We start from the raw sequence: 23,572 nt of genomic DNA, 5'->3' as shown, positions 1-23,572 counted from the left end.
ATGCAATTGAGTGTAAATAATTTTATTTATTGGTTCGATTGTACCACTAAATTAGATGTTTTAGGAGGAATTCTGTGAAACACAATTTTTGTAGGGAACTCAAATTTTCTTACTGTCTTAATGGGTTCATACCGTTCCACAATCTGAAAAATGAATGATTCTGAATAAATGAAGAGTGCTGAAGTGTATCAAAGGGAAGGTAGAACTGGAACCTCTGGCGTAGAATAAATCCAAAACTAGCACTGCTCGCAAATATCAGTGTTACAGTTCTTGTTTCTGCGGAAGTTTAATTTAATACTTTTGTTATTGTTAATCTTGTTCATTTAATTTTATGATATGTTTGTGTCAATTTTCCTGTTTAACCCTGTATAAAAGACAATTGAGAGGTAGATTTGTAAATAAAAAGTTGTTGTTGACGGTACGAAAAAATTATATTCTCATTTCTTCATATTGTAATGAATCTGAAGCCGGCCCTGACCGTTATCTCAGACACCAAACATATGACTCACCGCGAAAGGAATGCAATCGACGAATCGCCACGAAAAGAATAGATGAGTACCGAAACCGCTAGAGGTATCTAGAACGTTCGTTACCAATATAAAAGGTCGGGTCCTCGCTCAGAGAGGGAGTCTGTATCTAGAAAGTGAATCGTGGGTTTAAAGAAAGAATTCTAACCGTGAAGATAAATTAAGCGTCGTTTGTTAAGTGTTGTATATAAATTAGTTGTGATAGTGAAATGTTGTTAAAAATAAATTTGTTTAAGACAGGTAATTCTTTAATTCGTTACAGTATTGAACAAAACCAAAGTCTTGCCCAAGTCGAAAAGTAAAACCAATTCAGATACATAAGTGGTCCTTCGAGTTTTCAATAAGAACAACCCTGTGGAAGATGTCTGCTTCACGTTCAGTACCTTTGAGAAGAAGTGAAAGGATAAAGGCAAAAGTACCAGCAATTTTTGACAAAGGCTGTCAAATCCATGACACATCTAAAACCATAAATTTGCAAAATATGGAAAAACTAGAAATCTCGGCAGAATTTTAAAGTAAAAAGGAAGAAATACTTTCAGAAATATCAATTAAAGTTCCAGAAAGTATTTCAAGTAGTAAATCCATTCAACGCAGACAGTTGGAAATTGAACTTGAGAAAGAAAGACGTCTAGCAGAAAAATTGAAAAACGTCTAATAGAAAAAGAAGCTGAACTTGAAAGCTGTGGTGTATCCATTTATTCAAAACAAGACGAAGAAACGAAAACGCAAACTAGTAAAGGGTCATTCATTGAAAATTGGGTGAAATCAACACATGATAACATGGAGAAAATGCAACTCCAGAGTTTCCCCCACGAAGATATGACGGAAGACCAGAAACTGAACAAATTCATGGCCAGACAATCGTTCAGCAAGGAACTTCCAATATTTTCTGGACAAGCTGGAGAGTGGATTAATTTCATTATTCAGTTCAAAGAGACAACTAAAATTTGTGGATTTTCCAATGCCGAAAATATTGTGCGACTTCAAAAATGTCTAAGAGGTAAAGCCAGAGAATCTGTTAACGCCTTGCTCAGTTTCACTCAAGAAGTCGACAAAATTATCAGTACACTGGAAAAACGATTAGGTAGACCCGATATAATTATACAAGACCTAATAGTATGTGTGAGGAGGATTCCTGACTAGAGAGGTGACAGATTAGACAATATTTTAGACTTTTCCAATAAAATTCAAAATCTGGCAGTTACTGTGCAAAGTTTAAACCGCGATGAATATTTATTGAATCCAAACCTTTTCAACGAAGCAGTGATCAAATTGAGCACAAATTTAAAAATAGAATGGGGAAAACAAAAAGTGAATTTGAAACGTGGAATTGAAACGTCTGTCACAATTGTAGAATTTTCTCTTTGAATCGAAGAAATAAGTAAGACCATAATGTACGTTGTTCCTGAAAGAGAACTGGATAAAAAGAAGAGATATGTCTGTACTACATCCATTCAACCAGATGAACCAACATTCAGATGTAAATTCTGCAAGAAAGACGGACATAAAGTAGAAAAGTGCCACAACTTCAAAAAATTAGAAGTTGAGAAGCGTTGGGACTGGGTGAAAGAAAATAAAGTATGTTTTAGTTGTTTAGGATCATCACATCACACAAAACTTTGTCAAAGCAAGAAAACGTGATGTTAATGGCTGCCTTTACAAAAATCATCCTTTGTTACATAAAAAACCTGAAACAGTAGGTACTGGAGAACTCCGAAGAGCAAGTCTGCCATCATTCCGCCAGGATCAAGGAGTCTGAAGTTTTATTGAGAATAGCTCCTGTAGAATTAACTGGCCCCAAAGGTAAAATCAACACCTATGCTCTTTTTGATGAAGGTTCTACGGTGACCACGGTTGATGCTGTATTGGCTGAGAAATTAGGTGCTACTGGACCAACAGAAAGTTTGAAAATCAGTTGGACAAATTCTATGTCCTGTGAAGAACTCCACTCAAAGAAGATCAGTTTGAAGATAAGAGTAAAGAATGAAGATATTGAGTACGATTTAAATAATGTTAGAAATATCCATAACTTATCTCTTCCTGTACATTCAATGAACTCTAAAAGTGTATCTAAGAAATGGAATCATCTTCAACAAGTAAATATTGAATCTATGCATTGTGTGAAACCACAAATTCTTATCGGACAGGACAACATTGATCTCATCATAGAAGTCCACGAAGGAGAAAAAAACAACCTATTTTATCAAGATCGAAGTTGGGATGGGTTGCGTATGGAAACAACACAAAACGGTATTTTGGACGAATATATCAACAATTTTCCTTTTTTATAAATCATCGGTATGACGATTTGGATCAACTAGTTAAAATTTCAAAATTGAGAATTTGGTTGTAAATTTTGGAAGATACGACAAAAAGGATAGCTGCATACAGATGGGAAACTGGACTTTTATGGAAAAGCGACAAGGTAACTTTACCAAATAGTAAACCTACTGCCCTGTGCCGATTAAAATCCATAGAGAAAAAGATGAACAGAAACGAAGATTTTGGTCTTGAATACGAAAATAAAGCTGTGACTGCAGATATTCAGGAAATGTTCCATATCCATATCTATGGATAGGCATGCACAGAAATTTTTGTGGAGAGACAGACGGAGTCATGACAAAAATACGCAAGAATATGAGATGACGGCTATCATCTCCAACATCGGCTCAATATGTTATGAGAAGAAATGCTGAGGAATTTGAGGCAGAATTTCCACAAGCTGTAAAAGCCATTAGAGAACACCACTACGTCGATGACTACCTCGATAGTGTAGATACAATTGAAGAAGCAAAGAAAATATCATCGGATGTGATCGAAGTTCATAGTCGAGGAGGTTTTGTCATACGAAACTGGTCTAGTAATTCCGAAAATGTTTTGAAGTACATACCAGAAGAGCTTCGAAATTCCAGAAAAAAAAATATCGACCTAGAAAAGGAGTTGCCTTTACCCACTGCGAGAATATTAGGACTTTTTTGGAACCAAAATCAAGATGTTTTTTCCTTTTTAATAAAGTGGGACTCCGAAGACCTCAAAATGTTACTTGCCATAAACGTAACAAAAAGGGAGGTACTGAAAAGAGTCGTGCCAGTCTTTGATCCTTTTGGTTTCCTTAATACTTTCACAATAGCTGCTCGAATACATCTTCAGGATATTTGGCGTTCAAAAATTGGATGGGATGATGAACTGAATGAAGAAATGATGAAAATATGGAGAATATGGGTTGGAAATATTGAAAAAATCTCAACTTTGTCCATTCCTCGTTGTTATGTTTCCAATATTTTTGGAGCCGAAGAAATTCAGATTCATATTTCTGTGATGCAAGTGCCCAGGCACATGCAGCTGTTGTCTACCTTCGAATTCCCAGGCTTGAACTTCACGCTACGGTTCTGGAAAGTAGACTGGCAGTTTGCATAAAAAAAGTCACAATATAAAAATTGATTCGTGATATTTTTGGACGGATTCAAAAACCATCATTGGATGGATCAAGGTCGATACCGTGATTTTCAAGCCAAGTGTAGCACAAGTTGTAGGAAAGTTTGAATAAGAAGGCTTGATCACAAGGAAACAATGGTCAAAATCTCAATTGCTTGCTGATCATTTCTGGCGCCGTTGGATCAAAGAATATTTGCCGGTATTAACCAGAAGAACAAAATGGTGCATATCACCCACAAGAAAAATCAAGGTTGAAGACATGGTGATTATAGTCGACAGCCAACTCTTGAGAAACACTTAGCCCAAAGGTGTAGTGACTGCAACATATCCAAGTTCAGATGGCAATGTACAAGTAGTCGATATAAAAACAAATATTGGTACATACAGAAGACCTGTTACCAAACTTTGTCTTCTAGATGTTGATTAACATGAAGAATAGTGATGAATAATATTTCATCACTGGGAGAGAGTGTTCCTGCGGAAGTTTAATTTAAAACGTTTGTTATTGTTAATCTTGTTCATTTAATTTTATAGTATATTTGTGTCAATTTTTCTGTTCAACCCTGTATAAAAGACAATTGAGAGGTAGATTTGTAAATGAAAGTGGTGGTTGACGGTACGAAAAAATTATCTTGTCATTTTTTCATATTAAACAAAACCAAAGTCTTGCCCAAGTCGAAAAGTAAAATCAAGTCAGATACAGTTCTGATGTTTGGGAGCGCAAATATAAAATACTGAAGAGTCCAATTAGTCAATAAAAGAAGGGTATATTGAATAATAAAATAAATCGACTCTCAAATTTTATTTGCTTCCATAGTAGAGTAAGAATGTTTCAGTACATTCTTGTACAACCTGTCAAATGTAGGAAGAGCTTTCTAAATTTAGATACTGTCTCCCCCACCAGATGCGCGTTGATTTGAGTATATGCGTTGGTAAGAGCACTCACTTGCAGTATGTGATATTATATTTCTTGACGAGTGCTAGTTTACATCCTCTTTCAGCCTAATGCTTACTCTCACAGGAAACGCGTAGACTGTGAGAATGATCAAGTCTCTAGATTTGACAATCTGTACATACCTTTTCGTCAATCCTGGGCTCAAATTTGATGGGTAGCTTCAAATAATTCTCAGAAGGTAGATCCCAGTTCCTTAAATGGGGTACTCTGAATGGCCCAACGGGATTAAGAAGACTTATTTTTGGTTTGATGGCACTATCTAAAAAGTCATTTTATAATTTTCGTGTCTTAGAAAGTCCGCAATCAAGGTACATTTAATATTCTGTAGTATGATATATTCAGTGGAGACCATTCCCACAGCAGTAGTGCCAAAATTGATCCTTTGTTGTTTCAAATTGGTTATGAAATCGGGTCTGATTACTTTACAGAATACATCCAAGTAAATGGTTTCCTGCTTCCGTATCATGTTTGGACTGTCGTAATTGATATTACATACCAATTTCGACTTCAGTGTGTACGGTTCGAGGCTTCTCCAGTAAAACATTTCCGCAGGATAATAATCGAGATAACTGATTTCCAATTCTTCATCAGTTATCGTAATTTCAGGAAGAACAGTTCGTTCTGAAGCAGAAGAAATATATTGTACAATACTTATTCATCTCACTTTTTTTATGGAGTAGGTACCTCAGGGGAATATTATAGGCCCGTACCTTTTTAACTTTTATATAAATACATTATTCACTTTCAAGTTTCGGAAGAATATATTCTTTTGTTTGTGATACTGGCAAAATAATTTGATGATTTCGGAAAAGAATTTCATTTGGAGCTTTTTTTAAGTTGGTTATTATGTGGTTCGGAAAAATTCTTGCCTCCTGAGAGCTACCTTGGCTTGCGCAAAATACAATTAAATTTGATATTTTTTCACAATGCATATTTTAGAATATCTGTAAAAATTGATACAATTGTCGTTTTAAGTATTCAATAAAGATAAACTTTGTATCTTACACTAAGTAATTTCGACGAATCGTTTAAAAGTTATCACGATAAGATGCAACGCAGTAAACCATTACGCGTCGCGTCTACTGTGAGATGACGAGGGATGATGCGAGGGGGTCGAAGGGCGGTCTAAGCAATGAAGCGCCATCGTCGAGAACGCGAACCGAACGCAGGCAGACGCGTGAGGACAGACGTCGTTGACGGTTGTGTTAGTTTTGCGAATTTCTTTATAGGTAACATAATTCGATTGTCGAAGCTATCCATTAGTTGGTGCAGTCGGCATATTTATTCAGTTACTGAATTTTTATAGTGAAATTATAAATTACTAGCTGTTGCCTGCTCTTAAATCAACGTACAGCCGAAGCTACTAAACCTAGAATCTTGAAATATGCAGGTAGGTTCTTTGTATAGCGTAAATAAGCACCAAGAAAGGGAATCAGGAATTTCCATCATAAATAGGGGAAAAATAGGGGTTAAAAAATTGTATTGAATTTCGTCAGTTTTGGAGATCGAAACCTGATGTTTTGGATTAATAAAAAAATATTGTAACTATTTGTTCAAAACGGTCTGTCACGAACCTTAATGTGACATCCAAATTCTACGCGGGCGAAGCCGCGGGACACAACCAGTAGACAATATGAACAACAATTATATAGCAAATTACAGTAAACAACGGATTCAGATCTGAACTGATGGATCAACTACATATAACAACTGACACTAATAACAAATTTACATAGTAGTCAACACAACATGTTTTGCAAACAAAATCCTTATCGATATGGACTATAAAATGAATACCTACAATGAAAACAACTTTCAAACAGAAAATAAAACTCAAAAATGGACCATGAAAACATCGTCTACTAATGACAGTTTACACAGATTACAGAAACACGCAGATTAGTAAACAGAAAAAAACATATGTGCTCCAAATGAAATCCTTAATATAATATCGTCTATTGGTTAAGCTGAAACATGTTAACAATAAATATTCAAAAACACCTTGTCTTCTTTTTACTAGTTATAAAAATTCACTGCCTAAGTATACTAAAAATAAAAGTGATTTCCAAAATAAGGGAACCGAGTTTAAGATGATATCTTAACACCTTGGTAAACATTAGTCGTTTTGCTGACATTGATGTAGGACGTTTGAGACCCTTATATCCACCTACATCATCAGCACTCCTACGATATTGTTCTCCACGACCATTGGAGACGATTTCTTTTGGAGTTTCCGCTTAAACGAGAAACGAACATCTATGGAAATGAGGAGGGAAAGCGTACTGAATCCGAACCACTCTTTTTGAATAGTTATTCTGATTGTCGGAGTTATTAATGACCTGCTGCCTTCTCTATTATATAATAGCTTGTTTCAAAACGATAGAAATATTGGCTGGATAAAAAATGCAGGAAGTTGTCGTGGTTTGCTACGTCTTCTCATGGCACACGACTCTCAGACCGAATGATTACCCCACATAGTGAGGAGGGATCATTGATTATTGATGTTGGTACGCCTCCTCGATGGGTCGGAGTTTCGGGTACATGGTCAGCAACCCCTTTACAGACAAAATAATAGATAAAGAAAAAACTTTTTCAATTTTTCAATAATCTTGTTGCTTTTATAGGTGTTGCCACTTGTTCTTGTTGTTTGTCTCGAACATTTTTTGTTCGTATATAATATATGATTTATTAATTACTAGCGACAGGCCCCGGCTCCGTACGGGTGTAATGCTGATACTAAATATACATATAAACGCATGCGATCGCCGCTAAAATCATAAATTTCCATAGGGCGGAGCGCTGCCTTCGACGCGCTCTTTATAGGCACGCGCCGCCGGCCTCCGGCCGGTACCGCCGCAACCGCAACGTTCCTGCATTTTAAATCTGTAATATCTTCGAAAATATTCATTTAAGTAACATGCTGTAAAAGACCATATTGATACTATTTTGAATGAACAATGTCTATATGGTATATGTCTAAGAGATAGACATATACCATCGTGGACTTTTTTGAAAAACTATTGTACACTTTTAGATGTATAATATTGTAGTACATTTTTTGGTCTATCTCGTAGGGTTCAGCCAGCTTTGTAATGTAAGCGAAAAAAATATGTTTATTCACGACATCCCTTTAGAAACCTCTAAAATTATCAGTATTTCTCTGCTAGATTATGTAAGTACCTACATATAAATTTTCCTCTTGAATCACTCTTTCTTAAAAAAAAAACACATCAAAATCCGTTGCGCAGCGGAAAGCGGAAAGCGACTTTGTTTTATACCATGGAAATATCAATAGTCGTTCACCTGTGCTTTTTAGGTCGATTCCCGTGTTTTGTTTCCCCAATCCTTTTTTCTTGTCATTTTTCTTATCTTTTCTCTGCTTGACAGATTTCTTGCTGCCTTTGACATTTCGTAATGCTTTACTTGACTTTTTCTTTAACTGTGAGCGACTCCTGGCGAGTTCAATTTCTCGTTTCTTCATTTCGTATATTTCAGAATATTTTATTGCCTTCGCAGTATCTTTTATTACATGATCTAAAGTGGAAGGTTTGGCAATCAAAATAATTTTTTTGGCCTAAAAATAAAAAACCACTTTACGGAAAGAAATAAAAAATAATAAATATGATATAATCAAAAAAAATTAGGGGAGACCGGGGACAAAAGTAACAGCGGGTCGAAAGTAACAAATGCTCTCTAGAATGATCCAATAGACGAACACCGCTTTACCGCCGTCAGACGATAGCCAGAAGCGCCCCCTCAATTGAATTCAGTCGCCGCGTGCGTCATGCGTCGTTAGGCTGTGTGACAGGACATTACGTGTTTTCACAAATCAAAAGTAAGTTTTTAGATGTATTCTTATTGAATGTTTACGAAGTCTGAAAAGGATGATATTAATCTGAATATTCGCATATCCATTCTTGATTAGAGTGACTATATATTGCATAAATTCATTTTTGTATAGCACGTTCCGTTTGAAGGTTATGTTGGACGTTTTGACAAAAATGTGGACGGGTACGAAAGTAACATAGCCTTATGGGTACAAAAGTAACATGTTACTTTTGTCCCCGTTATGATTTAATTATCTATCATATTTTTATGTGTGTCTTTACTTCAACAGACAACGCATAAGAACTACTGAACGAGGAACTACCGACACGGAAGTTTATCAAAAAGCGGCTGAAGAGCATTTTAAAGATGGTACAAAAATTAGAGGTCTGGCAAAAAAATATAATGTTTGCCATGTAACATTATATAGATCTATAAAAAAACTAAAAGCAGGAAATACTAGCGCAGTTGTGGGCTGCCGTTGCGTCAACCGAGTTTTTACTAATAATGAGGAAAGTAATCTACGCGACTATTTAATTGAGTGCTCTGCAGTGTATTTTGGGCTATCTCTATCTGAATTTCGTAAACTGGCCTACGAGTTAGCGATTAAAAATGGAAAAACTTTTCCTGAAAAGTGGCACGATAGTCGAATGGCGGGTAAGGAATAGTTGACGGGATTTTTAAAACGACACCCCAGCCTGTCTTTGAGATGTCCTCAAGCAACAAGTCTGTCGCGGGCTTCAAGTTTCAACGAGCATAATGTGAGTAAATTTTTTGATAATCTTGCTGAGGTAATGGATAGGTACCAATTCGAGCCAAAAGATATCTGGAATATGGACGAGATAGGGGTGAGCACTGTTCAAAAACCTAGCAAAATTGTAGCTCAAAAAGGAATTGAACAAGTGGGTGCACTAACCTCAGCAGAGCGTGGAAGATTAGTAACTGTTGCTGTTGCCATCAATGCTCAAGGAGGACATATCCCGCCTTTTTTTGTATTCCCACTGAAACGATTCCAAGACCACATATTACGCGAGGGTCCTGTTGGTTGTGCTGGAGCTGGCAATGCTAGTGGATGGATGCAGGATGCAGAATTTTTACTATTTCTACAACATTTCAAAAGACAAGTCAATCCCACAGTTTATCAGAAATGCTTGTTACTGCTCGACAACCATGCATCGCATATATCGATTAATGCTCTAGATTTTTGTAAAGGAAATGGAATAGTACTGCTATCGTTCCCACCCCATTGCATACACAAACTTCAACCTTTGGATAGAGCAGTATTTGAGCCATTCAAGAAAATGATAAACACCGCTAGAGACAACTGGATGCGAAATCATCCTGGTCGAACGATGACTATTCATTACATTCCTGGAATTGCTAGAGAAGCATTTCCTCTTTCTGTCACTAATAGAAATGCAATTGCTGGATTCACCTGTACTGGCATAAGTCCATTTAATAGGAATATTTTCACTGCTGTTGACTACGCGCCATCATTTGTGACTGACCGGCCGTTACAAGTTAACAGACAAATTCCGCCAAATGATGTGTTGAACAGTTCTGACGCAATATCATCCATTCAAGTTGATACAAGTTCTCCAGTTGATGATCTTCCAACATCAATTGACCTATCTGTTCACCATACAGATAGCAATGATTTCTCAAACAATAATGATCAACCACCGGCTGATTAAAATATGCCGGACCCGATCTCTGCTGACACTGATCCTGTGTTAGCCAACTCAATTTTTGATCAGAAATCCAAATCACCAGTGGCAGAACCTAGCGAGCTGCAATTTACAAATTCTATCCAGACCTTGACCACAAGCGGGTCCGAGGACTGAAACAAATAAAGGTCGTAAAAAACGTAAGACTACCATTCTGACGGATATTCCCGAAAAAAACTCAATTGAACAAGAACACCAACAACAAAATAAAGCCAAGAAAATGGTACTGCAAACTAATACCAGAGAAGGTAAAAGAAAATTGATATGTGCAAAAGAAAAGAGAAAAGGAAAAAAGACAAAGAAGGCACCAAAAGAAAAGGGAAATAAATTTGACGACGAAGATTGCTTCTGTCTTGTCTGTTTAGAAACTTTTGGCAATAGTCGACCAAATGAACAGTGGATACAATGTATCGAATGTAAAATGTGGTCCCATGTGGATTGCGTTGGTGACGATAAGAATTATGTGTGCCATAATTACGATTATGAGTGAGAGAATAATGACTGAGTTAAAGAAGTCTGATTATAAAAAAATGATTAACATCATACTGAATTGATCTCATTACTTAAACTAAGAATACTTTTTATTGATTCGTTTTTTTAATATATAATTTTTGAACATTTAAAATACAGAAGTTGATTTGTGTTATTATTACGAAGTCTTCAAATAAATAATTTCTTGATTCACCACGTAGAATACTGTATTCATTACCAATCCCTGGTCTTGTTACTTTCGACCCACAACGTGTTACTTTCGACCTGCCTACGTGGTCGAAAGTAACAACTAACAAATTTTTTTTGAATTGATGTTATTCATATAAAACACATCATAATAAAATAAATCGAGTTACTAGTGTAAAGGACATAAACTGAATTCATACATGGTTATATTAATTTAATAAAAACAGTAACACCCAGCCAGAAATCGAAGTGAAAGTACAAAGTGTTACTTTTGTACCCGGTCTCCCCTACTCCAAAAGCTACAAAGTAAATGTCACGATTTCAATGAATTTTTATCATGTTCTTTATGATTGCTAGTGCACAAAGTTAACAATCATATTTATTCATGTTTGGAAAAATTCTCAAATATCCTGTTGAGAAATAATTTGTAAAAAAATATATATTTATATATATATTATAAAATATATATTTATGCCTGTGCAGCTTCTTAATAATAAAGAAGTGGTACGCTTATTCTAATTTGATAATTTTATTCAATAATTCGCAATTACAACTGATTACTATATCTATCACACTTTATAATTATCGCATTCATCTCACCTATTCACTGTTGCATTTAGCTCAGAACGATCAGCGTTCTGAACTGAACTCAGAAAAACTATCCGCGTTATGTCCCTTCCTCTTTAAGTTTCCAGGTAATTCGTCTGTTTAATTCTGACATATGAAAATAGTTTGAAACCTTCAAAAGTATTTCTAAACAAGATAATAAAATGATATAAATATAAATTGATATTAACGAAAAAATATTTTTGATATTCAAACTCTTCATGAAATGGGAATTTATACACGAAGGGTTTACTGGTCACAAAAATTCAAACATAAATATAATAATAATAAATAATTTACTCACGCAATAAAATAAACTAAGGTATTATTATTTATAATTGCTTACCAGAAAAATTAAAAATACCAAATTTGTAGAGCACTTAAAAAACAAATTGAAAAAATTGATAATTTAAGATTTGTTTTCAATAATCATGACTGTCTGACAATTTTTTTATTGAGTAATAATATGTTTTATATATTGTTGAAATCACTAATATAAACAGATTTGTTTCTTGGGGTGAGATCATTATGATCAATACATCTTTGTGAATAGTTCATTTGAACTTAATTGCTTTCTTTCTTCTTTTAAGTTTCCCACGATTTTTGTATAAAGATGGAGATGAAGTAAAAATCCAAAAAGTTTCTTTCCCAATAATTTACCTACTTCTAGCAAAAAAAATTAATCAAAAATGTATTACCTCTCCTTTTTTTAATATGCCACAACTGGGTTCGATCCTTATTTGTTCGTTATCTCCGGTGATTTTAAACCATGCTTCATAGTTTGGTAACAACAATTTCGAATTATTCTTCAAGAAATCGCATTCTAATATTATCTCATTTTCCAAAGCTCTAAGTTCTATCTCGGCAGTTGAGTATGAACCACAAGGTGTGTCTGGAAACTCTACGTGTTGGGAGGAGATTTCTAGAAGAGGTCGTATAATTTTTGCGTGTACTGTTACCTGACGTTTAGTTATAGTTTCTTCTGGTGAAACATTTTTTGGTGGAGATCTTACAAATTCATTACCTACAAACATATGAAACTTTACTGAAACATGTAAATGCTATGTTTGTAAACCAATATGAGGTAGTTAGCCATCATTCACAAGATATCTCTTATTTTTTTTTAAAAATAAATTATAGCTTCAGAAATTTCGAAAGGTCTGTTTGCATAACGTCAGAACTTTTTCCATAAACTGAAAGAATATTCATGGAACCTGTGATAACGGATTTGTCTGCTTACATCGTTGAACATCAAATTGAACATCATCTAAAGGAATAATTCGTTCAGGCCAGCCTCAACTCCCTACGCTGTAGGTTAATGGACTGATATGTAATACCTAGCGAAAGCTATGTATGGTACATCGTTGAACATCAAATTGAACATCATCTAAAGGAATAATTCGTTCAGGCCAGCCTCAACTCCCTACGCTGTAGGTTAATGGACTGATATGTAATACCTAGCGAAAGCTATGTATGGTAATATAAATTCTAAATTCGGAAAGAGACAGATTTCTTCAATTCAGATTATTTTTAAACGCCGTAACTATCTCTCATAAAACGTTAAATTATGGCCAAGGGACCGAGAGTGTTAAGATAAACACTATTCATCGGCTTGAAAAGATGCCCAGTCAGAGATAATTATCACGTAACTCGATAAGGGCATATCAATTTCTCATGAATTGAAAGTTTTGAGAACTCATCGAAAGATGTTTTTAAGGACCTACGTCGTACGGGGGCAACGATGAAGAAATAACGGTTTGAGAAACGCGAGGGACGAGAGACTCGTGATTTGATTTTGTTGGCTTTTTGAAAGGAGAAAAGACAGAGGGTTCTGGGAGCTCTTCGCTTAAGGTAGCGGTCTGGGAGTGGTGCGAAAGTCTTTGTTTTTTATGAAGTAGGTCTGCGTTAATTTTGAGGAGGTTCGAAAACTAGGGAGTTTGAAGGGTTCTCTTGACGGTCAATCAAGGGCGGTATATTTTGTTTTGGGAGATAGTTTTCCTGGGTGGAATCTAATTTTTTATTCTTGAAAACAGGCAGTTGGCGTGATTTTGAGTAGTCTTTTATTCTGAAGCGAAAATCGAGCAGTGTAGTGCAAAAGTTTTAAAATAGGGGACGAGCAGGAAAAAGGCAGCGGTGAGTTAATTATACATGTTGTGTACTAACCATTCTATGATTTTGGGAAGGAGTTAGCTGTAATAAATTTGTATACAGAGTGGACCTAATAATTGCATTATAGATATTTAGCGGTCAGAAATCATCGGCCAAGTTAGAGTATTTCGTCACTCTCGTATATTATAGTAATAATTTCCGGCGAAGGCACGAATATTGAGTTTAATTTTTTTTGAGATTTATTTATGGTTATTATTTTTTAATTTTTTTTAATATTTTTATTTATTATTGAATATAGTTTCTTCTGAAGGTTTTAAGCAGGCTTTTATTTTAAAATCTACCATAGTAACCTCGTGGAATGAAGTGTCTGCGAAGTGTCTGCAACTGAAGACCTCCTCCTAGTGCAGGAGGCGGAATTCAAGCCTCTTTCGGACTTGCCTGACATCCAAAATTTGATGTAGAGAAATTCGCATCTGGTGCGCCGTAGCTGCCAAATTTTATTTGAATAAACCAAACACGGAAATAGCGAAAGGATTACCAAGGGTTGATAGACAGTTAATGACGTATTATTTATTGGTGACCCAGCTATAAAATCATAGATGTTTCAGTGGGATACGTATATATAATAATAATAGTAAAACCGTGCCGGATTTACTACAGATACCCGTCTGAAAACAACCACTCCCCTGGCTAATACCACAAAGCGCGTTGGATTATATCCGACAGGTGTCAGTGCAGGATTCTTTACTGAAGTTATTCCTGCATATTCACTAAAGTTATTCATGTCATAATTGAAAATCTATTGCGGCAGTTGTATCGCCAACAACATATGCAGAAATAACTTCAGTGAAGAATCCTGCACTGACACCTGTCGGATATAATCCAACGCCCTTCATGGTGTTAGCCAGGGGAGTAGTTGTTTTCTGATAGGTGTCAGCTCATCAACCTACAGTGCAGTGGCCTGAACAAATTGTTCCTTTAGATGATTTGATTTATAGCCAGTTTTCAAGTATGCCCACTGACTATATGTGAAAAATTTCTTTGCGAAAGTGTACTGCCACGAAAAACATAATTCTAGCCTTATTGTTGGTTGAAAAATGACATTTGTCAAATTTAACGAATATTGAAGCTAGAATTAGAAGCTCGATGCAGCACACTCCCGAAAAAAAGCACGTTTCGAGACAAATGCCCAGTTGTATGTTGTTGATTGTGTATAATTATCAGAAGAGTATCTATGTAGATGTTTTTGGGGTATTTGTTTTTTATTTATGTCAGTTTTCTAGAGGTGAATACTTTTTCAGAAAAAACAGCGAAAATCTGCCAGTTGTAGAGTATCAATCAATCAATCAATCAATTTATTCAATTCACATACATATTATTGTCTATAATAGATGTTAGCATATCTTTAATAATAATTACAGTAGATTGAAAAAAAATAAAAAATAAATAAATAACAATAAATAAGTGGTGGTGTTCTGTTCTTGGGAAACGCCTAAGCAAATCTTGTGTTACGTAATTTCCCAGATCTGAACACAATCATGAATGTGAGAAAAAAACTATTCATTCCTTTTAGTAAGAAATGAAAATTTATAATAAAAAAATAATAGAAAGCAATGATCAACCTGAAGCAGTATTGAACCAGACAGTAAGGCGAAGAGGAGGCAGGTGTGAGATAAATAAAAAAAAATTCAGACACGATTCAGTTAGTTGATTCAAATATCTCTTTTGAGAAATCAAAGTTGTGATCAATGAAGGATCTAATTGTTTTCTTTCGTTCATTAAAATTTTTTATATTTCTTAGTTCAATGGAAACTTGATTGACAAGTTTCGGTCCAAAGTAAGTAACAAACCTTTGGTTATATACGTTTTTACAAAAAGGAACACTAACTGTTCTCTCGAATTTGGCTCGGGTGTCGTGTATGTGTGTCAGATATGTGAGAGGCGAGTTCAACGTCCATAGTACACAGTGATAGGTGTATAATTTTCTGATATTGAATAAACTAGCTTCCTTATATTAGCTATCAGTTGGATGTCTTTTATCTTTCTTCAATACTATTTTAAGCAATGTGTTTTGTATCACTTGAAGATTATGTAAGTGTGTTTTATTCAACCCACCCCAAACAATAATACAGTACCTTATAACTGATTCAGCTAATGCATCGTATGTCATCAGTAATAAATGTTTATTTAGTATGTTTCTGAGTTGGTAGAACAGCGTACATGTGGGTCAAGTATCATAACCAGATATTTAACTGTATCCGTTTTCTTTATACGTGGACAAGAACAAATTAAAGGAGTTTGGCAATTGGGAGTGTGTATGAAAATGTTTTCTCTAGTGGTTGATCTCTTATTGTTGATGAAAAGGTTAAGAATTTTGTTTTATCGACGTTTAGACTCAGAAGACTAAAACTCAGCCACGAGAATATAATGTGCTTTTGCATAAATAGAGTCCCATGTGTTACCATAGAAAATCAATGCCGTATCATCACCATCGAAGTCCTTCAGGTTGTAAATGCTGTTAATATATATTAGAAATAGAATTGAACCCATGACAGTGCCCTGGGAATACCCATGGCGACTGGTTGTGTCTGGCTATAAGTGTCGTTTATTTCGACCCTTTGGGTTCGGTCTTGTAAATAATCAGCTAGTAGTTCTGGAGGCTTAGCCCTCACTCCGACATTTTCTAACCTCTGTAACAAAATATCATGAGTGACAGTGTCGAAGGCTTTGGCCAAATCTAAGAACACCGCTAGACATTTTTTCTCTTCGTTAGCTTTATTCAGTATTTTATTCACCAAGTGAAAAACGGCGTTTTCGGTTGACATATTTTCTCTGAAAAGTTGGTAATTATCGACCTATAGCGCTAGCCGTTGACACTGATGGCCTGGCCAAAGTCGTTCTCAAAAAAATATGGACCAATGACGCTGCCGGAAATCCTCAATTAACATGGACTTTTTTGGGATGCATTGGACGCTCTTGGATTCGACAATTTTGTTTGTTCACGTACCTATTCCTCCAGAAATGAGTCTCATCGCTGAAGATGAATTTTCGATGAAAATTAGGGTCAGTTGCCAACTGCTCCAGAGCCCATTCAGCGAACACACGTCGTTGTTTATGGTCGTTTACCTTCAGTTCCTGGTTCAGTTGAATGTTGTATGGGTGCTGGCTCATGTCACAACGCAAAATCCGATAAGTTGTGTTCTGCGGAAGGCCGAGTTCTTGTGAGCGACGCAAAATCGACTGCCTCGGATTCTCCTGCACACTCTCACCATAGTAAAAATCAACCAGTAACTCCACTCCCACTACTTTCATTCATACATTCACAAGGTTCTCAGTTACCTCGAAACGAAGTGCGGAGACAATTTCCTTCTTTTACTATGAGCGTGCGCTCATATAAAACCGAAATTTAAGGATATTATAGAATATTTTGTGGTAAGTTACTTATAACCAACTACAATAACTTACAACAATAGTAACAACAGCGAATAAACTAAACATAATATCAATTTCCGACCGTTTTAATAACTAATCCGATGCCCGTACCGTCAAATCCTTCGATACTACAGCATTGAACGTGTTGGATGAGAATCTCCTCCTAAGAGTGGTTGAAGGTCACCGGCAACTCGTGGTAAGAGACCTTACTGGTTGTATTATTCTACTGTGCTTCACAGACAGCGCAGCGGTGATGTTTTCGTCAACATACGGGTGTTGATCGATCGTTTACTGAACTAGTGGACTCAAATTTATCGATCACATTGCGAATAGTCCTCTCGGTAGGACAATTATGGCGACCGTAAAAGGGGCGATGCATGCGGTACGTTGCCCGAACAGAACACCCATTTTTATAAAACAATTTTATTATTTGCACGTATTGTTGAATGCTTCATCCGGCCATGGTGATTTGGCAAAACAGACTGAATAAATGACAACTAATTTAACAGATGACCGTTATCAATTGTTCGGAAGTTCCTGTTGAAAGACGCGTTATATATTTTTGGGTAGTTATTTCATTGATATATCTATGACTAATACTGGTATTATATAAAAAAACAGATTCTTCAGCACAAATATTGGTATCGAGTCCGCAATGAAGAATGGAAGTCCACATTTTGCTACAAAATAAATGAAAAAAACCTTATTGATATCGTACTTACAACCTTCTCCTTTATAATCACGCAATACATGAATTTGTCCATCATATGTTTTCTTTTGAGAAAAATACACAGATTTCACAGACTTCATGCAAATTTTTATATCTTGAAGTAAATTATTATTTCTTAGAGAATTTCTCATCTCTTGTATCATTAGATCGATTGACTTCCTCAGCTTTTTTCCGTTAAGGGACTGAAAAAGACGTTTTTTTTTGTACCTGCGAAAGTAAAAGGTAAAATTCCAACCTGCTTTATCTGCCCTACGTTGCTAAGAGTTTCTAAAGTTAATTTTAAAACTTTTCGATGATCTTTCAGTTTTCCTTCGATGTAGCAATCTTTAATATCTTCAATATTTGGATGAAAGTATATTTTCAGTGTTTTTTTCTCTCCCGGGTCTAATTCACCAAATCCAAAGTTTGGCGAAATTGTTATACACTACAAAAAGTTTTCAGAACAAAAACATTTGGAATGAGTAGTTCTTTTACTTGTGGCAAATCGATGAATCCATAAATTTGAGGAGACGAAGTTTCATTTTCAATTATGATATCTGTGTACACGGTTTCGTATATACTGCATTCTCCCAAATCCAATACTGCTCCATCAGGAAAATAATCACAATTTGCTTCTTCAGTTGGTATGATATTTGTGTTATTTTGATCAGATAATACGGCAAATATTGTAGCTTTGATTGGAGGTATAGCAGAATAGTTTCTGCTTAGTATACATATATGGACAGGCATTTCCAAAATTCCCGTGGATCCATCAAAGTAATGAATTCTTTCAGTAGTAATATGTTTCCTCAAAAATACAAAATAATAGGTTGTTACCAATAATAATAATAATATAAACAGTAACACTTTTTATAAATACATTTACATTTTTGCTTTCTTCAATACAATATAATTCTTTTGAAATTTTGACAGAACTGTTTCAACATACTGTTGTAAATCATACCCGAAAGAAAATAACGCCGGCCGTCGCTGGTAGCCATACACTAGGCGTGACGTGGCTAAGAGCGCGCGAGAGCACGATGATTCCCCGCCAATCAAGAAGCAACGAGAATAATGCTACCGACTTCGACAGAAGTTCGGAGAAATTTCGACGACATTCGATTACGATATTTAAAGGCTAGCCACGAGGATATCGGGACAGTCAAGTACAGTCAAGTGGAAGCTACAGTGCGGTACGCGAAGTGATCTAGTGAGGCTATAGTCATTCAAATAATAGTTGAAGTTTTAGTTGAAGTATTTGTGTATTTAAAGTGAAATAAAATTTAGTTTGATTATTCAGGGAAGTCAATTATTGGTGAACCTACGGGTAAAAAAACGTAACAATACATATTGACCCTCTGGTTTGGGGAGATTGGGTATTACATCATTTAAAAATGATTGGATGCGGACTTCATTGGTCATGCTGTATATGATAAAACTTCAAACAATATTGAAAAAATGATATCTTCAAGTTTGTATAAGAAAGCGGTAAAAATAATTATTGAAACTCCCAGACATTTTTTTACTAACTCTTTCAAATCTCAATAAGAAATATTCAGTTGATTATCTATTTGGATATATTATTTTTTCTAAAAGTTTCATAATGTTGCATTTGTTTATTTGTTATTCTAATTAATTATTAAGGAAAGCGGAGGCACAATAATTAATTTCCTTGAAATTGTTGCAAAAAAATTTGTAAGAAACTTTTCATAACCTAAATATTTTGGTGTATATAATGGATATCCCATAATTAACGTAACATTTGAATAGAAAACACAGTCTTTAGTAATTTCATTATTTTTTTCATTGAATTATAAATAGGACCTCCATGACTTCTCTGGCACATACGCACCCTTGTTGAAATTTTCCATGGCTATTTTGCATAAATGTGGTTGATGCAGCGTTGAATTCCCTCTTTTAATGCACCTGTTAATGTGGGATTGTTGACATACACATTTGACTTCAAATAGCCCCTAAAAATAAATCCAAAGGTGTTAAATCACACGATCTAGGTGCCAACTCGGATCACCGAAACGAGAGAGTACAAGACCTAGAAATGTCTCATGCAGTATTTGTATTAATGGGATGTATCACACGTGGCACCATCTTGTTGAAAACGTACATTGGCAACATCAATATCATCCAATTTTGGCACAAAGAACTGCGTTATCATGTCGCGATATCGAACACCAGTTACAGTCGAAATTTTTCAACCGTCAAACTTTCATTATTTTTGAGATAATGTTCAACAATAAAGACACGTTGTTCTATCATATATCGCTCCATTTTTACTAACCCTGAACTGTCAAATTATTTTTTATGGTTGCTAGCACTTCAACGCACAAATGGCGGCAAATTCAAATCTTGCGTTAATTTTGGGACACCCTTTACTTTTGTTCTGAAGTATTGATATAATATTTTGTATCTTCAAAATTTTACAGAACCTCCTTTCTATCAAGGCCTCAAAAACACCCAATACACAAATATATAAAAAGTTATCGTATACCTTGGAAGAAATTTGATCCAAACAGTTCTCTTCGTTTGGGGAGGAACATACAAATTTGTAACATCAGATTTTATATAATCCACAACGGATGACGGAAATTTCACAGCGATAGTCTGTGTACATGATGAGCTATTGTAAATATCAAGACCCAGTTGATAAATGGAGTTGAAAATGCAAACTCCAAAATCTAACACTTCTGGTGACAATTCTATGAAGTGTCCGCGTATTTCCGCAGATACCAGAAGTTCCTGAAATTCGATAAAAATATGTACGGTAGTTTGAATACGAGTATAATTGAAAGATTTTGGTATCTAATAATCCAATTCTATTCAATGACCAAGATGCTGCAGGAACTCATTTTATTTTATTGGCAAAGAAAAAAGTAGACATTGCGGTCAACCTGGAGGTGTAGAATGTATCTGGACATCAACAACTATTGTATGACAGAGGTGCTCTCGATACCTTAGAAGCGTTTTAGTTTTTACCAGTTACCAGTCGGGTAAAGGAGACAACCATGCAAACACTACACACAGTGGAGTCAGGTACAACAAACAAACAGATGAAAAGGAAACAGAACACCAAAAGCTGACTTCCATATTGTTGTGAAATATCCACTAAAAAAATTACCACGGCTGACGCTGGGTCTCACCGAACGATTGTGACTTGTACAAGGTTGCGCTTAGCTTCATGTATATATTTCTCTCTCCATCTTTCTGGAATGTTCGATCGAGTTACATAATACTCCAGTCATTTAAGCCAAAATTAGGTTAGAATCTGGGAATTCGAAATACCCAGCTGTAAGTCTGTAAATACGTGTATATTGACACCCTAAAAGTTGCCTGAAAACCTACAAATGGTAGGGTGTACGCAACTATTAAATTTCAAGGTCAAAGGTCACAAAAATCGGTTTTTTTGCGCTTTTTTTGCAAATATCTCATTTCCTATGGGTTTTTTGCTATTTGTATTCGTTATCAATATTGTAGGATACAAAATTCTCTACAATTACGGAATTACTTACGGAATTACTACGGAAAGCGCGCGGTCACAGGATATTTTCAGGACAACCGGTGCCTCCGGTCGAATACGCGTCATATATACTTGATGAACAAAGTCTCATGAAATCCATGAAAACCGAAGGAGGAGTATCTCGTGGTCGAAGTACGAAAGAAAGTGTTTTATGTACGCCACAAATACTATTTGTGAGGAAATGGAGAAGTTCTGTAATATCTCCTTGAAGTCTACCGAGCAACACGTAGATTCCAGAGAGTCAAGAGTGAAAAAAGATAATACTGACGTAAATATACTATTTGATTGGTTTAAACTCCATGATCCTTTTCCAAATACTACGCAGTTAATATCCATAGCTTCTGGAATTGTTGGAAATGAGCAAATTAACGGCCACAGAGCTTACTCTTCCAAAGAATTACTGTCAGCAAACATTTTGAAAGTAATCTTGAAGAATATCTTCAATATGAATTGAGTCCATATCCAACAGCTCTTTTTAATAATAATGGCATGAAAAAACAACCAAATCGTCATTGTATGACAACATGAGCCCAATTGTTTTTGTTCTCAATGAAAATAATGTGACGTTCATTATTGATGGCGGATTTCTTCTTCATCATGTTGTATGGAGCAGAGAAGATACTTTTTCTATTATTTTTGATAAATACATAAATTATTCACAAAGGCATTACAGTTCCAAAATAATTGTTGTATTTAACGGATATTCAGACTACAGTAAGAACGTAAAAGCTATGGAGCAGCAGAGAAGAACTGCTGCACTTTCAAAAACGTATGAAATCTGTTTCGATGTGGTGTGGTTGTGGGTGTGGTTCGCGATGCGGATGCTCTACCATATCAGAGCGACATTAACGAAGATGGAACCTTTGACCCCGAAATCATGGAAATACTTGAGACAAATGTCGTTGAAATTACCAGTAGCCGGAAGACGACGATGAAGAGGAAGAAGATGATTAAAATTATAAATTGTAGTTTTAGTACCCTTTATTTCATTTTTTTACTTTTAATAAAAATAAATGTATTGAATGGTATTTTTTAATAAAAAGATTAATTCATGATTTATTTGTTTTTTTTCATCATGTAAGAAGTTAAAATTCAAATATAAATCCTATATTTTGATTAACAATTCTGCAATTACATGGGCAGGTAAGTATTGTTAAATAAATTAATACTGAATAAAAAGTGGATAGGTTAGGAAAAAAATTATAAAACATAATATAATAGTTCATAAAAATTGACAAATATTTATAATCATTGATTTATCGATAGTTCATTAACTATATATGACGCGTTTTCTACAATATTGATAACGAATATAAATTGCAAAAAACCCATAGGAAATGAGATATTTACAAAAAAAGCACAAAAATCCGATTTTTGTGACCTTTTACCTTGAAATTTCATAGTTGCTTACACCCTACCACATGTAGGTTTTGAGACAACTTTTAGGGTGTCAATATACAAGTATTTACAGACTTACAGCTGGGTATCTCGAATTCCGAGGTGAACTTACCATAAATACTGGACTATAAGCATTACCGCCACGTAGGAAAGGCCGTCTAGTTTGAAAAGTGCAGTGTGAAGGGAGCTCATTCGAGCATTATTCTGAAGTTCCGTTAGAGTTGGTTATAGTAGCGAAATAAAATTGAGTTAAATTGTTCAGTTGGTCAATTATTGGCGAACCTACGGGAAAAACGTAACAATATCAATATAAGAATGTAAACTTTCACGGCCGGAGATAACTGTGGGAAGGTAACGGTTGCAATCCCGGGCTGGTGCTCTGGTTCTGGTTCTTGTATCCAACGCATTAACTATTATTTCAGTGATGGGCGCTCTATTTATATGGTTCCTAATTGTATTACCTGCTCGTGTTCGTGTATAGTCGAAGTAACCTGTATTGTGAATAGTTAAAGCTATCGGCATCTCAAAGGCTAAACAAACCAATGTAGAGAAATAATGCCGCTGCCAACTAGTCCACGTGGATTGAAGAATTGGCGGTTCGTATTGGATAATTTTCACTAACCGAGTTTTATGATTGAA

The 23,572-nt window shown here is 35.4% G+C and overlaps 1 protein-coding gene across 4 annotated transcripts in view; it reads right to left on the bottom strand.

Moving 5' to 3' along the window:
* Nucleotides 1-23,572, bottom strand: part of LOC111507668 (uncharacterized) — a 47,512-nt gene that overhangs the window by 8,072 nt on the left and 15,868 nt on the right. For 3 of the 4 annotated variants that reach the window (XM_074184482.1, XM_023163010.2, XM_074184483.1), the window contains 8 exons: nt 20,510-20,757; nt 18,499-18,811; nt 18,260-18,448; nt 18,017-18,206; nt 12,452-12,777; nt 8,221-8,491; nt 5,230-5,538; nt 5,040-5,176 (listed from right to left, as the gene is read on the bottom strand). In XM_074184482.1, the coding sequence (XP_074040583.1) occupies nt 5,040-5,176; nt 5,230-5,538; nt 8,221-8,491; nt 12,452-12,777; nt 18,017-18,206; nt 18,260-18,448; nt 18,499-18,811; nt 20,510-20,757 (1,983 nt within the window). Of the gene's footprint in view, nt 1-12; nt 144-5,039; nt 5,177-5,229; nt 5,539-8,220; nt 8,492-12,451; nt 12,778-18,016; nt 18,207-18,259; nt 18,449-18,498; nt 18,812-20,509; nt 20,758-23,572 lie in introns of those variants that run through there. The other variant, XM_023163011.2, reaches the window with a different exon arrangement.

This window comes from Leptinotarsa decemlineata, unplaced genomic scaffold (assembly GCF_025532065.1).
Source record: "Leptinotarsa decemlineata unplaced genomic scaffold, Ldec_3_MD MMD2_tig00026354_RagTag_RagTag, whole genome shotgun sequence".
Taxonomy (NCBI): domain Eukaryota; kingdom Metazoa; phylum Arthropoda; class Insecta; order Coleoptera; family Chrysomelidae; genus Leptinotarsa; species Leptinotarsa decemlineata.
This window is presented reverse-complemented; position numbering and strand designations above follow the sequence as displayed.